Source organism: Vicia villosa, linkage group LG3, assembly GCF_029867415.1.
Source record: "Vicia villosa cultivar HV-30 ecotype Madison, WI linkage group LG3, Vvil1.0, whole genome shotgun sequence".
In the NCBI taxonomy this organism is placed as follows: domain Eukaryota; kingdom Viridiplantae; phylum Streptophyta; class Magnoliopsida; order Fabales; family Fabaceae; genus Vicia; species Vicia villosa.
The window spans coordinates 52,488,916-52,503,198 of NC_081182.1; the positions used below are offsets into that span (position 1 = coordinate 52,488,916).

General features: G+C 34.4%; 2 protein-coding genes across 2 annotated transcripts; one reads left to right on the forward strand and one right to left on the reverse strand.

Moving 5' to 3' along the window:
• Positions 1–3,771: 3,771 nt before the first annotated feature.
• Positions 3,772–6,746, forward strand: LOC131661422 (aldehyde dehydrogenase family 3 member H1-like). Its single transcript, XM_058930962.1, has 10 exons — positions 3,772–4,231; positions 4,318–4,386; positions 4,479–4,575; positions 4,781–4,987; positions 5,087–5,202; positions 5,363–5,467; positions 5,548–5,720; positions 5,801–5,891; positions 6,117–6,266; positions 6,370–6,746. Exons 1-10 carry the CDS (start codon positions 3,977–3,979, stop codon positions 6,601–6,603), a joined length of 1,497 nt encoding a protein of 498 aa, XP_058786945.1. The 5' UTR covers positions 3,772–3,976; the 3' UTR covers positions 6,604–6,746.
• A 282-nt stretch (positions 6,747–7,028) lies between these two features.
• On the reverse strand, positions 7,029–8,493 carry LOC131661423 (uncharacterized). Its single transcript, XM_058930963.1, has 3 exons — positions 8,256–8,493; positions 7,583–8,064; positions 7,029–7,495 (listed from the first exon to the last, which is right to left on the reverse strand). The coding sequence occupies exons 1-3, from the start codon at positions 8,385–8,387 to the stop codon at positions 7,051–7,053; spliced, it is 1,059 nt and encodes a 352-aa protein (XP_058786946.1). The 5' UTR covers positions 8,388–8,493; the 3' UTR covers positions 7,029–7,050.
• Positions 8,494–14,283: the final 5,790 nt, after the last annotated feature.

Here is a 14,283-nt window from a genome sequence, read left to right on the forward strand (position 1 = left end):
TAAGATTAAAAGTACAAGTTTCCACTATTAGAAATTGTTGATGTTACCTCTACAGAGAAGACTTATTCTATCGGGTTTGCATTTCTAGAGAGTAAAAAATAGGAGAATGTTACTTGGGTTTTAGAGGTGTGTTGGGCAATATTGAAGAACCAAGAAGACATGCCGAAAGTAATTATTACCGACCCCAATATCACTTTGATAAATTCGGTTGCAAAGGTATTTCTTACTTATTATGCATTACTTTATAGGTATCATATAACAAAGAATGTGAGAAGTCGAGTTAAATCTGCGGTAAGGACGAAACAAATAAAGACCGAAGATGAAAAATGGTCACAGCGGGCGTAATAGTGGAAAGAATTATGAACGCATGGAATGTTATAATAAAGTCTACTACAAAAGAGTTATATGTTGGTGTTGTTATACATTTTAGGAATGTGTGTGTGTGTGAAATATCCAGATTTGTTGAAATGTGTTAAAAGTACAATTCTAGACTAAGTGAAAGAGAATATTGTTTGTGCTTGAACCAATCAGGTTAGACACCTTAGAATTACAATAACAAACCAAGTTAAGTCTGCCCATGCTACACTGAAGAATTAGTTGGGAAGTAGTAAGGTGATTTTTGTATAAATTGAGACTCTGTGAACCAAATGATCCAAAATCATCATAGTGAGATACAAACATCATTTGGTCGTAGCATCACAGTGTTGAAACGCAAATTAAAAGACAACAATATTATTCTCAGTTGGATGGTAACATATCTAGAGCAGGTCTGAATTATATTTTTTACGAAGTCAAATAAGTTGATAATGTAGGTTCCTATAGCTCAAAGTGTGGTCGCACACTTGTGAAAACCTATGGTCTCCCATGTGTTTGTCTTATATCTAAGGAGGTGAAACTTGATAGCCTGATACATTAGACATGGAAACAAAACCTGTACCCGCGGGTACCCACCCAAACCTTCCCCAAAGTTGACGGAGAAAACACACTTTGACTGGGATTAGGTTTTCCTTGATTACAAAATATGGGGACAGATCGAGTAATGGGGACACTAGTACCCACTTCGAACCCGTCCCATTTATTTAATTATATATTATTATTATTATTATTATTATCGTCATTATTATTTATTTTTGATAATTTAGAGTAATAAATATGTGGCCAATGTTTTGATATCTTGATTTGTATTATTATTAATGAAGATATTTTAAATGTATGTATCAAATTTTTTGAAATTGTTTTATTTTATTATTTATAATGTAATTTGATTTTAGAAAAAATAAGTATTTTTATTTTAAAAAATTGATTTCATTAAATAGATGTGGCGGGGCGGGGATATCTGAACCTGTTTGGGTCGGGTTTGGAGCTGGGAACAGAGATTTTTTGGGGATTCAGGTTTGGGGGGTAATAACCATCCCCGATCCGCCCCGTTGTCATTCCCACTAATGGATGAAGTTTGCACTCATCGGAAAAGGCCCAGGTTTGATGATGATGGTGTCATGAAAGACGATATTTTAATTATCTTTATCTTGACTGAATGAGAAGTGATACATGAGAGATTTTTGAAAGCCGATGATAATATGAAACTCCACATTAAAGAGAAATTGAGGAAGATTTCTTATCCGAAAACCACAGGCTTGAAACCATCCTCTCAATCGATAAAAAAAGGCGCTCATAAGAAGGTCAAACCTACATCCAGTGGCAATTCAATGATGCAACCTTCTTCATATTTTGAACATGTTGACAAAAAATTTCCGGATTCACCAACTCCAAAATCTTAAAAACGTGTTTTCAAAGAAGAAGGGGATCACATACTTGTCCGCCATCAACATATCCTAGATTTGATGGGCCATAAAGAATCACATACACGGCTATACGAAAAAAAGAAAGTAAACTTTGATGCAATTTATGAATCTCTTGTTCCTAGCATTAGTTGACCGACACCGGAGGATAAATGAATGTGATTCCCTTAAATGAGTCATCACATAGCAATTGCGTATGATAGAGGTGTGTATTGATCATATAAGGTACGATTTCTGGGAAACTTTTTCCACTGCATACTGCCCACCTCAAAATCCAAACGATCATATTATGTGTGTTGGGTAGATTTCAAACCCGCGATATTTTTTCAAGTTTATTTGAAACTGAGATGCCTTATACCACTTACATCACTATAGTGGACAACTCATTCAACAACAAAAGTCGAGACTTGGCCGAACTATTTTGTGGAAATTATGCAAGAGTTCACCAAATTGAGCGACACTGAAAGAGAATCAAATAGACAAAAATCAAATAGGGTACCACCCATAGTTATAGATTTAGCCGGCGAAAAATCTTTCAATTCATTTTATTTTTTCTTCATTAATGTATTGTATGTAATCTTGTATTAATATTAATGATGTCTAATATATACATTATCAAATATTTCAATATATTTTGAAGTTTGCCAAAAAAAATTCTACATTTAATACATGTTTTGTTTTTGTCAGGAACAAAATTTTATTCTGTTCCGAGAGGTTCTGGAAATACATCTCTAGATTAAGATAATAAGTGATACCGAAGATGCATTTTGTGAACATCCATTGGTACAAGACAGATTTTCAGAGATCCATACTTGTCTACAACTAATATAAGTATGACCTCTTGTCTAGGCATGGCAACGGGGCGGGTCGGGGACGGTTTTTACCTCCCCCAAACCCAAACCCGAATTCCCAATCAATCCCCGTTACCCGCCCCAAACCCAAACGGGGATGGGGAATTAAAACCCAAACCCATCCTTAACGGGTTCGAGTTGGGTTCGGGTATCCCCGCTCCGCCACCATGTATTTCGTAAAGTCAATTTTTTTAATAAAAATATTTACTTTTTCAAAAATCAAACTACATTATAAATAACAAAATAAAACAATCTAAAAAAATTTCATATATATATATTTCAAATATTTAAAATAATAAATACAAATCAAATTATTAAAACATTAGCCACATATTTAATAATATAAATTATGAAATATAAATAATAATGTACATATTGAAATAAACGGGGCGGGTTCGAAGACGGGTTCGGGGTGGGTACTAGTGTTCCCATTACCCGACCCATCCCCATGTTTTCTAATCGGGGAAAACCCAAACCCGAACCCAAACCCAGTCAAAGCGGGTTTTCCCCGTCAACTTCGGGGCGAGTTCGGGTGGGTACCCGTGGGTCTGGGTTTTATTGCCATGTCTACTCTTGTCTCATGTTTCATACCAAAACACATTACACCATAATGAACATAATTGTCATATCGTATATATCTACTTCAATGGCGTGAAGCCCTCAATAGAATTTAAGTTCAATGAGTACACTCCTCTAGCAAATTTGAAATACATATTGCAGAATCTCTTACCTTACGGAGACCAATTAAAAAATTGTGAAGCTTGAGTACCGTTCATCATCGATTGACAACGAAAGGAAGATTGAGCTCAGCTTCTGAGCTGAAGACGGGTGCAGATGTAAGGTTTATGTAAAATACTTTTTTCATTTAAAAATAAAAGTTATGATCGAAATGGATGCAATGATTTCAAAATCGATCAAAGACATTATAAATATGTTGAAACGTCCACCTAAATATTGAACCAAACTATTACGCACACATTTTATTGGTTGCAATTATTTTAGGAAAATATCTTTTAATCATTAATTAAGTAATTAAGAAAATAACTTTTTTCAATATGAAAGAAAATTGGTCTCTAAATTTAGAAACATAAAACGTCGGCTGAAATTTGAATAGGAGAAGAAAAACTTGAAAGAGATTGTTGCTTTATTACGTCTCTTTTCTTCTTTACATAGTCAACAAAACAACAATGGAGTATTCACTATAAATTTGCATCCCATCATCCTTCAGTTTCAACTCATATTTCCAAATTCAACTCCATCTTTTCTCTCAAATCATCTCTTTATTTATACATATCATCTACGGAAAATAACAGTTACTCTATAATAATGGCTGAGGAGTCACAGAAGAAGGTTGTGTTTGACAGAGAAGCCGCGAAGCAGGTTGTGTTTGACGGAGAAGCTGCGTCGTCGCTGGTGAAGGAGCTGAGGGTGAGTTTCAGTTCCGGTAAGACGCGGAGTTACGAATGGAGAATATCTCAGGTGAAGGCTCTTTTGAAAATGATGGCCGAACAAGAGGATCAAATCGTTGACGCTCTTCGTTCTGACCTTGCTAAACCGCCACTTGAAACGGTCGTCTACGAGGTATCTTCATGCTTAAGTTAATTCAAATCATCCAAGTTCGTAACTGTTGTTCAACTCTTAATTAACCTATGCGATTTGTTTTGCAGATTGGTATGTTTAAAAACTCGTGTGAACTCGTGTTGAAGGAATTGAAACAATGGATGACACCAGAAAAGGTTTCATTTACTTTAATTTCTTCGTTTATATTTCTTATAATATATAGTTAGTTTATTTGATTAATCATATGAAGTTTCTTTAACTATTTCAGGCTAAAACTTCAATCACAACTTTTCCTTCTTCGGCTGAAATCATACCTGAACCACTTGGGGTTGTGTTAGTTATCTCCGCGTGGAACTATCCATTTTGTAAGTCGACTCTGAGCCGAGTCTGATTGAATTGACTTATTTGAATTTATCTTTTATTGTACAAACAACATAAGATTATCAAACAGGCTCGACTCAGAGTCGAGCCTGTTTGAATTGACTTAGTTGATATTTTCAGCTTATTGTTTCTTTGGTAATTATCTATGAAGATTATAATATTAGTATTACTCTCTGTCTGTTTTTCCAGTGCTGTCCCTTGATCCAGTCGTTGGGGCTATAGCCGCTGGTAATGCTGTGGTTCTAAAACCATCCGAAATTGCTCCAGCTTCGTCTTCACTGCTGGCGAAATTGTTAGGGGAGTACTTGGATAACTCGTCTATAAGAGTTGTAGAAGGGGCGGTGGATGAAACTACTGCATTGCTGCAACAAAAGTGGGACAAAATTTTCTATACAGGTTTGACTTGTTTGTTATTATTGATCTGTTTTTCATTGATGGTTGCGAGTTTTGGACAAAAAATTGTAGTAGCGCGTAATTAATTCTTGAATTTTTCAGGAAATGGAAAAGTGGGACGGATAGTGATGGCTGCTGCTGCAAAACACCTTACACCAGTTGTTCTTGAGCTTGGAGGAAAGTCTCCAACTGTTGTTGATTCAAATGTCAATTTAGAGGTATTGACTTAGTCCGCGTTTTCATTGATTAGTTTGAGTTTATCTATTGACTAAGGCCGTGTTTGCATTGATTAGTTTGAGTTTACCTAATGACTAAGGCCGCGTTTGCATCGATTAGTTTGAGTTTATCTATTGACTAAGGCCGCGTTTGTTTTACAAGGTTGCTGCAAGACGGATAATTTCTGGCAAATGGGGCTGTAACAATGGACAAGCCTGCATTTCTCCTGATTATCTTATAACAACAAAAGAATTTGCTCCGAAATTGGTATGAAATTTTCCTCATGTGATCAAGAGTGATAAATCTTTGTCTATGTGGATCTAATATTTGGTGCTTCTCATTTTCAGGTAGAAGCTTTAAAGACTGAATTGGAAAACTGCTTTGGAAAGAGCCCGATAGAATCGAAAGATTTGTCGCGCATTGTGAACTCTAACCACTTTGCTCGCTTGATAAAGTTCTTGGACGACGATAAGGTTTCTGACAAGATTGTTTATGGAGGTGAAAAGGATGAAAGCAAATTGTAAGCCCGCCGCATCTTGTTTCTTATTTTTAAGATTAACATAGTGAAATTCAATGGATATTGACACAAGCAAATTACAGGAGGATTGCTCCAACTATTTTATTAGACGTTCCGCAAGATTCTCTGATAATGAGTGAGGAAATCTTTGGTCCATTGCTTCCGATAGTCACGGTAAGAATAAAAGCACACAAAGAACTCATTTTATGTCATTTACTTCAAATTTCATTTCTCTTCTTTGGTTATTTTTTCCAATATCCTAATATGAACAATCTGTGCACATATATAACAGCTGCTATGGTCCTTTGTGGACAAATTGCAAAACTTCTATGCTAAATGTTAAACTAATAGCTAGCAATGGAAGATTGATTATAATACATGCTGTATTGTTTGTAACAGGTGAATAAGCTGGAAGAAAGCTTCGATTTGATCAACGCGGGAACAAAGCCACTTGCTGCATATTTATTTACAAACGACAACAAGTTCAAGGAGCAATTTGTGAAGAATGTTTCTGCTGGAGGCTTGCTTATCAATGACACTGTCTTACATGTAATATTTTGTTCGTTATTTTCTAAAACCTTTCCGAAAATGCATATATCCTTATCATACAATGTTATTTATATCTGTTTTTTTATTCCGTTTCCTTGTACAGCTTGTGGTTCATACATTGCCATTTGGGGGAGTTGGTGACAGTGGAATGGGTGCATACCATGGAAAATTCTCCTTTGATGCTTTTACTCACAGAAAGGCAGTTCTATATCGCGGGTTTACAGGCGATTCATCGATAAGGTACCCACCTTACACTGATACTAAGCAAAAAATGATGAAGGCTCTAGTCGCTGGTGATGTTCCTGGTGTAGTTCGTGCGCTTATTGGATGGTCTTAAGCTTTAATTTCTTTTCAAAATGTGCCGGCTGGTGTTGTATCATTTGTTTTGATTCTACTGTATTTTACTTTTCACATTAATTTCATTGTAACATATTTACAAAATAAACTTATAAAGTGAGGCTTGTGCTTTCTAAAAGCAAATTGGTTGTTGATATTTGATACTACTCCCTACTATTACCATTTCCACCATGGTTTTAAATTGCAGTTTGCATTGCAATCCTTAATATAACATACAATTGAGTTCAAATTTAGCCAATGCACCTTATACATTAGTCGTGTTGCAATCGTCGAGCCATCAAAAACTGTAATATTGTGGTCCGAATTACGGTTGCAGGCCTATTTCTAAAAACTTCGGTTTTCCCGTTAAATTTTATACTTCCGTGGACAAGTTTGCTCAACTCAACAACAAAGAGGGCATCACATATCAAAAAAAGCTTTTGATTAATTAACAAGAATGCTGTAAAATACCAAAAACATCAGATCTTTGATTATCTGTAAGATGTGTTGGAAACTCAACAAGAAATCTAATTCTTAAGTCTCCTCTCTTCCCTGATTCTCCGGAGATTGACATACCTTGATCACTGACAATCTTCTGATAGCCAGGGTATATAACATCATCTACAGTCAAATTCATATGCTCTCCACCCAACAATGGAACCGATAACGTACACCCGGTAAGTGCCTTTATTAAGGGAATTTCTAAGCATAATTCCAAATCATCACCTTCTCTTCTAAAAAACTGGTGTCCTTTCTCAGATATATAAAATACTATGTCTTCTTGGTATGCATTAGGCCTTATATTCCCTTTGCCTTCAAATGTTATCTTTGTTCCTTTCTTCCATCCAGGTTCTACATTTATTGTTAATAGTTCCTCCTCTTGAACCACACCTCTGCATAAAATAAAAAGAATAATTAATAAGTAATTCTACAATTCTAACTATCGATTAATCAAACGACGGGGATAGATATATACGAACCCGGTATCTGCGAAGACGTCTCTCGTGATCATGATCTTTTTCGTGCAACCATAACACAGCTCTTCCAGGGTGCATTCGAGATTCTTCTCAATTGGTGGTTGTTTTAGCATTCCTGATGAATTGGAATACATAATCGGAGCTCCACCTTTACGGAGACTACCACTTCTTGACGGCATACGATTAGGCATTTGGAAGCTGCCGTTGGTATCTAATGAAAAGGGGGCAGGTACAAAATCATCAAAGCTCTCGACGCTCTTGCTTCGCGTAAGATTACGCCTCTTCCTGTTAATCGAGTTGTTTCTTGATGTAGAAGCCATCGAATTGGAAGGTATACGCGAATTTCCTAAGCTTCTATGCCTACATAAACAACATCCTAATCTCGAACTCATCATTATATCCTTCTCTCTTAATGCATCTGCATTCAATCCCATTTCGCGAATTCCATTCGTATGGTTACCCGATTTGTCATCTACAACAGATTCCTGATGAATGTACTTTCAATATTAGATACTACCCAATATTATGCATTCATGTATGAAATTTCTACGTAATAAAAAAAAGACAATTCTTAATGTTGGATGTGAAATGAGACAATATATTGATAATGTTTTTTTTTTTGTTATTAACAATAACATAGTTTGATTGGTTAATGGTTAAAATAAATAAACCGTACCTGCTGAGTTTGTTTGAGGCGTGTTGGTTTACCATCGATTGGGGATGATGATGTTTTACGGCGTAACCATATGTTGATGAACGATTTGCATGATTTGGAAAGACAACGAATGGATTTTTTGGCAAGCACCATGAGGGAGATGAGATGAGATGCAATGCAATGCAAGAGTAGTTACAACAATGTGAACAGGTGAATGCTTGGTGAACCAAATGCGGTTATTTTCTTTTGTTTTTTGGTCAAAGGTTGTTTGTTTTCCAATAGTTCCTTTTATTAGTGCCATCTCTAAATAGGAACTAAAGACATAACTTGTAGGAGTACCATTTTTTAGAGAGGTTATATACCCTCCACTCTCACAAAAATTCATAAACGAGAAAATTACTGTTTATTTTCTCAAAAATAAAATACAAATGTCCGGCACACATTTTCCTATCTCAAAATATGAGGAATTTTGTACTACTAAAAAATGTAGAAATTTCTTTACATTTGAAAAAATCTAGAATATGAAATTTTACATTTGAAAAATCTAGAATATGAAAGTTTCCGCATATTAATTTTCTTCATGTCAAAAGTTTCTTAATGTATTTTTCTTTTGAGGTTGTTCAGTATTGTTTTGAATTGGCCAAAGACTCAGATACTTGAGGTTTAATTCATCTCAAATCCACTTAATATGATCCAAGCTATAAAAGTCATTTCACATGAAAAGTGTTATGGACTGATCGCGTCGACCCTGACCGACCACTGGGAAGAGGATTCACTCCTTCTAGAATCTTCTCAGCACACGAGGATTATCATCCTAATGATCATGAGAGATCTCAATTGCAAGTGCATCCAACAGTTCTCTATATTTTACTCCTAACAAATAGTGAGTTCGTTATTTCTCTATATATGGAGAAGGCGTCAAATAGAGGTAACAAGTTTCAAATTCAATTTCACTTCACCCTTCTTTCTCACATACTGACTTGAGCGTTTGAGTGTTAACCTTGCAGGTATTCTCAGTCCACCACATCAGAAGTTGTGATCCACCATCGTCATCACTCCTCACTCATTTTTGGTTCCAAAACAAAATAGTGACGCCATATGTAAGAATCGACTTCGAATTCCTAGGATTTCCATGAATTTACGTTTGCCATATAACTCTATTGTTCAGAACCTCCTTAGATCAACAGTGCGAAAGCATTCACAATTGAGTGTGAAAATACATCACATGTTGATTCAACCAAACATAATCTCAACTTTGTTGCAATACGAAGACTTTAATCTACATGCACTCCATATAACAACTACCCTTCACTAGGGATACGAGGAGCTGATAGTTCTTGTAGGTGACAAAAAGGACATTCGGGCGGTAAATTTTCAATTTGAAGAGGCCATGATGATAATTGCATCGAGAGAATAAGAGCTCACACAAAAAATATACTAGAAGAGATGAAATTTTGAGATGCAAAAAGAGTGAGAGGGGCATACCTATTTATAATGTGTATTATGTCGATTTGATCGTGTATTTATGGCAAACAATCAATGAAGATTGTGTTCATTAAAAATCGAATCGAAATCATTCCAAATTAGGTGTACCAATCAACTGGCTAATGGCTCTAATCAATTGGAGAATTATATATTTCAGTATTTTATAAGTTTATTATCAATGATGGGATTTGATTGCCTTGGAGACTACGTTTGGTTTAGATTTAATCTGAAAATTTGTGTGCTAAGCTCTTCCAATCGATTACCATAAGGTGCCCAATTGATTGTCCTTACATCAATTACTCTCTTTGGTGAATTTTTGGCCTTGTGTTGGATTTTATTTCTTTTCTACACACGTGTTCTGCTTTATTTGCACCTCCTTTTTATAAAAAGCTTAGAAACTCATCTTTTTGGTTAGTAAAAATAATTTACCGAGATGAGAAAAATTAAATATACTATTTTAAAGGATTAATCATAGTTTTCCTATCATTTCAACCTTAAAACAGTGAACTACCTCAATTATCAACATGCATTAATAAAGTATTCTCTTAAAGGGAACCCCAATCACAATGAGATGAATAAACTCATCACAAACATATCTACTCAACCTACAATGAAGTTAACTAGCCATTAAGGATCGTAATGTCGAGTTATCCTAAAAAAATACTTGCTTTGATTATTATCGTTAATATTAATTATCATCGTACATTCTTGGATCATAGACTTAAACAATTGTATACTTAAGGGTATACCTCTTGCTTCACACATCTTTATTTAATATTTGCTAAGACATTGAGCTGCAATTTATATTTGCAAAACACACTAAGGTTTCGCTTTTGGTACCCAAATTTTCTTGGGTCCGATGCGTTATTTTTTCCAAAAGGTCTAGGGTTTTTACCTTTAGACTTTTTCAATTTGTCAAAACATAAAGGCTCTAAATGGCCTAATCTTTTGCAGTGTGTGTTTATAATCATGATGATTCTTTTTCTTATGATTTAAACCTTTAAATTAAGGTTTCTAACTTTTTCAAATCCTAATACATTTTTATTTAGAAAGGTTTTTGACTTGATCCTATCAAGTCAAGTTTCTCTTTCTCTTTGGTAAATTTTTCTAGGGTTTCATGCAACTTAATTACTTCTTTTTTCAATGAGACACAAGTCTCACAAGTTTCTATTGAGTTTTTAATATTAGTTATTTCTAGCTTAAGTGATGTTTTGCTTTCTTCAAGAAAACATGAATATTCTTTAAGGTCTATTTTTTTTAGTGTGACACTTTCTTCCACCAAACTTAGCACTAATTTTAAGCAATTGCTTGTATGATGGTTTAGTTACCTCAACACCATCTTCCTCATATGTCATCTTTTTTTGTTGGAAGAAGATTCTTTTATTTTTTTTTCCCAGAGGTTGATGTCTCTTCTCTTTTTCTTCTTTCAAAGATTCCACTTGAAGATATTTCTTCTTCATATTTTCTTACATATGAGGTTCCTTCATTTGATGTTGAATCTTCCTAAAATCATTCAACTACTGAGTATGTTCTTTTAAATGAATCCATTGTAATTGTTTGATAGGAGTTTGATGAAGTTGACAATTCTTCAATTTTTCTAGCTTGCTCCTTCATCTTTAAGTAATTGAACTACTTTGTTCAAATTCTCTATGGTTTTCTTCTTATTTGACTTTTATTAAAATTCATGAAGGCTCCCATATTTCTATTTAATGATTGGACTAAACTTCCAATTCTTAACACTTAGACATTGGTTAGTGACAAACATTTCAATATAATTTCTAATATTTTTAAAATTTGAAAAACATTTATGAGAGACGTCTCCATCTTCTTTGCCTCACGTGTTCATCTTCTCTTGTTCAATACCTAAAAAGACTCCACATATTTTAAGAGTATCCCATATATTCTTAGCGGTTTTGCAATTATGAACATAACATAATTTACTATTATGTGGCAGTTGTGGCGCGAAAAAATACCCGAGCATAACAAAATGCTCAAAACACAACAAAGTCGCCACCGAAGTTGATTTATTCCAAAAGAAAGGAAAATATCGATAAAACTCTTAAAGAATGAAAAATGGTCATCGCAACCAAATTAGAGTTCGGTAGTTGGTTATGCGAGGGGAATATATTAGCATCCCTCACATCTTTGTACTCAACGAAAACCATTTAATTAGTTTTGCGAAAGAGTGTTAGCGTGATGTTACTTGTGGTTTCTTCTAATTATTGCGAAAGAGTTTGTAGGTTAACTTTTGAATTGACTCATATGACACATTTTGAACTCATGATAGTGTGTTATTTCATAACTAAGTGGATATTATGAAAGTTAACTTCCGTATTAATCCTACAGACATTAAATTCCCCTTACTAGCAATAATTTTGTTAAAATTTGACATACAATCAAAATACCATAAACTTATGTAATCAACTTATACAAAACACAATCAAAATACCATATATAATTCAATCAACCCACACACAAATGTAATTCAATCAAAATACCAACTATTACATAAGAATACAAACCATACATTGTTCACAAAATACAAACCAAAATACAAATGATGAAAATCATAGAAAAAGTGCAAATATATCATCGTAAATATGGGTATACAAATGATGAAATATTAGTAAAAGTAAAAGTGCAAATATATTATTGCAAATATGGTGTTGGTTACTTTCATTTATCTAGTCTTCCATAAACAAGTTTCACCTCACTCACAGTATAGATAAACCGAATAAGAGGCCTCCCAATTATACTCACGAATCCTCTCTAAGTAAATGAAGTATCTCACATATACTACATCTATATAGTATGCACTTTTGACCCGTCAACCATATACAAGAGGTATGACCTCAATATACATATTTTATGATATGCTACTTCTACATCATCACCATCAGCCTTAATTGCCGCATCCAGATGGAATTTGTACAACCTCTCAAGAAATCCAAAATCGCATGATGTTCTCGGATGTCATCCATCTCCTATTGGGCATCACCAGGGTCAACTCCCAAATATTTCACCATCATATCTAGTGTGTCGGGTCTAGTGGGTGTAAAGTACCCCCGATTGGAAGATGCATGAGGGATGAACATCATAGTATAATAAAAATCTCACCGAATGTAAGATGGAACAAAGAAGTCTCTGAGTGTTATCTCTTGATGAAAGTAGACGATAAACTATGGTTAAACGTATACCTAGTCCTAGATAAGTCTTGCAACCCAAATAGCTATATGACATCTTAAAACCATGGTTCATCAAGTTGCAACAACTACACAATCTTCTAACTGTGATTAATACATTTCAACGACTCACACTACTGTAAAAAAATAAATCAACGTCAAAAAGTTCAAACCTTATAACACATTTGTTTAAAAGATTAAAAATATATTTATTTTACTTCTCTATCCCACACGTGCCTAACAACATAGCTTGCATACAAAAAAAAAGAAATGAGGTGTTTGAGGGGTATCTTAGATAAACATTAGGAACGACAACAACAAATTAGACTTTTAGGGCATTAGAGACATCAACAAGGGACTCATGTCTCCAGAAAGATGATGTCGAAGACACGTGAACTCCCGAAGACAATACTTCATCATCAAATGAAGTGACACCAATAGTTGCAAAAAAGGTATGACTTTTTCCCTCTAAACAGAAGCATGCTAAGCCACTCTAGCATGTCTCAATCTATCTATGTTGTTAGACATTTTACGTGTAATTACACTAGAAATATCATATCATAATCAGATAAGCCATACCCATGGGTCAGGACAAGCAAAATAAAAAACAATGTAGATAAACAAAATTCGAAAGTTAACTTCCGCATTGCACAACAACAAAACATGGAAGTTAAATTTCGTATCCTCTTAAAACCAGGAAACACGAAAGTAGAGCATGTAAAAATAGTCTAACTTCAACCTTCAAAGAATCCATATGTATGCCTAAATAATCAACATATTATGCACCCCCAATGTACCATAATCAAACTATAATGCATTTAACTTTAAACCGATGCTTCAAAAACCAAAGAAAGAAAATAAAAAAACTTATTGAATGTGAGAAATCAACGATTTTCAATTGAATGAAGTGGAGTATGTGTTGATTAATGCCCTAACCTTGAATCCAATGCAATATAAGTAACAAGAAAACTTGAAAAATGATGGAAGACAAGTTTGATCATAAACTATGTTTTGACTTCTAACTAATGTCTCTGAAATGAAATGAAATGAAAAAGAAGAATGAAATGAAATGAAAAAGAAGGAAGATGAAAGATCTAACGCGTTATAATACTCAAACGCGTACGAAAGTTAAGCTCCATAAGCAAATACAAAAACTAACCTTTGTATTTTTCTAAGTTTAAGACTTGAGCAATTGAATTGCATTTTGATTCGTTCAGAGATTAAGTCCCGTATTTTATGGGCATTAATGATTTTTCCCTAAGGTGCAAAAAGTAATCCTATATTTTATAGTAGAACAATGGCAAAAACTAGCCCATAGAAATTAGAATTTACCCGGCCCAATAGTCACGCACAAGTTTGTGTTTTGAGCGGGAAGGCAACTT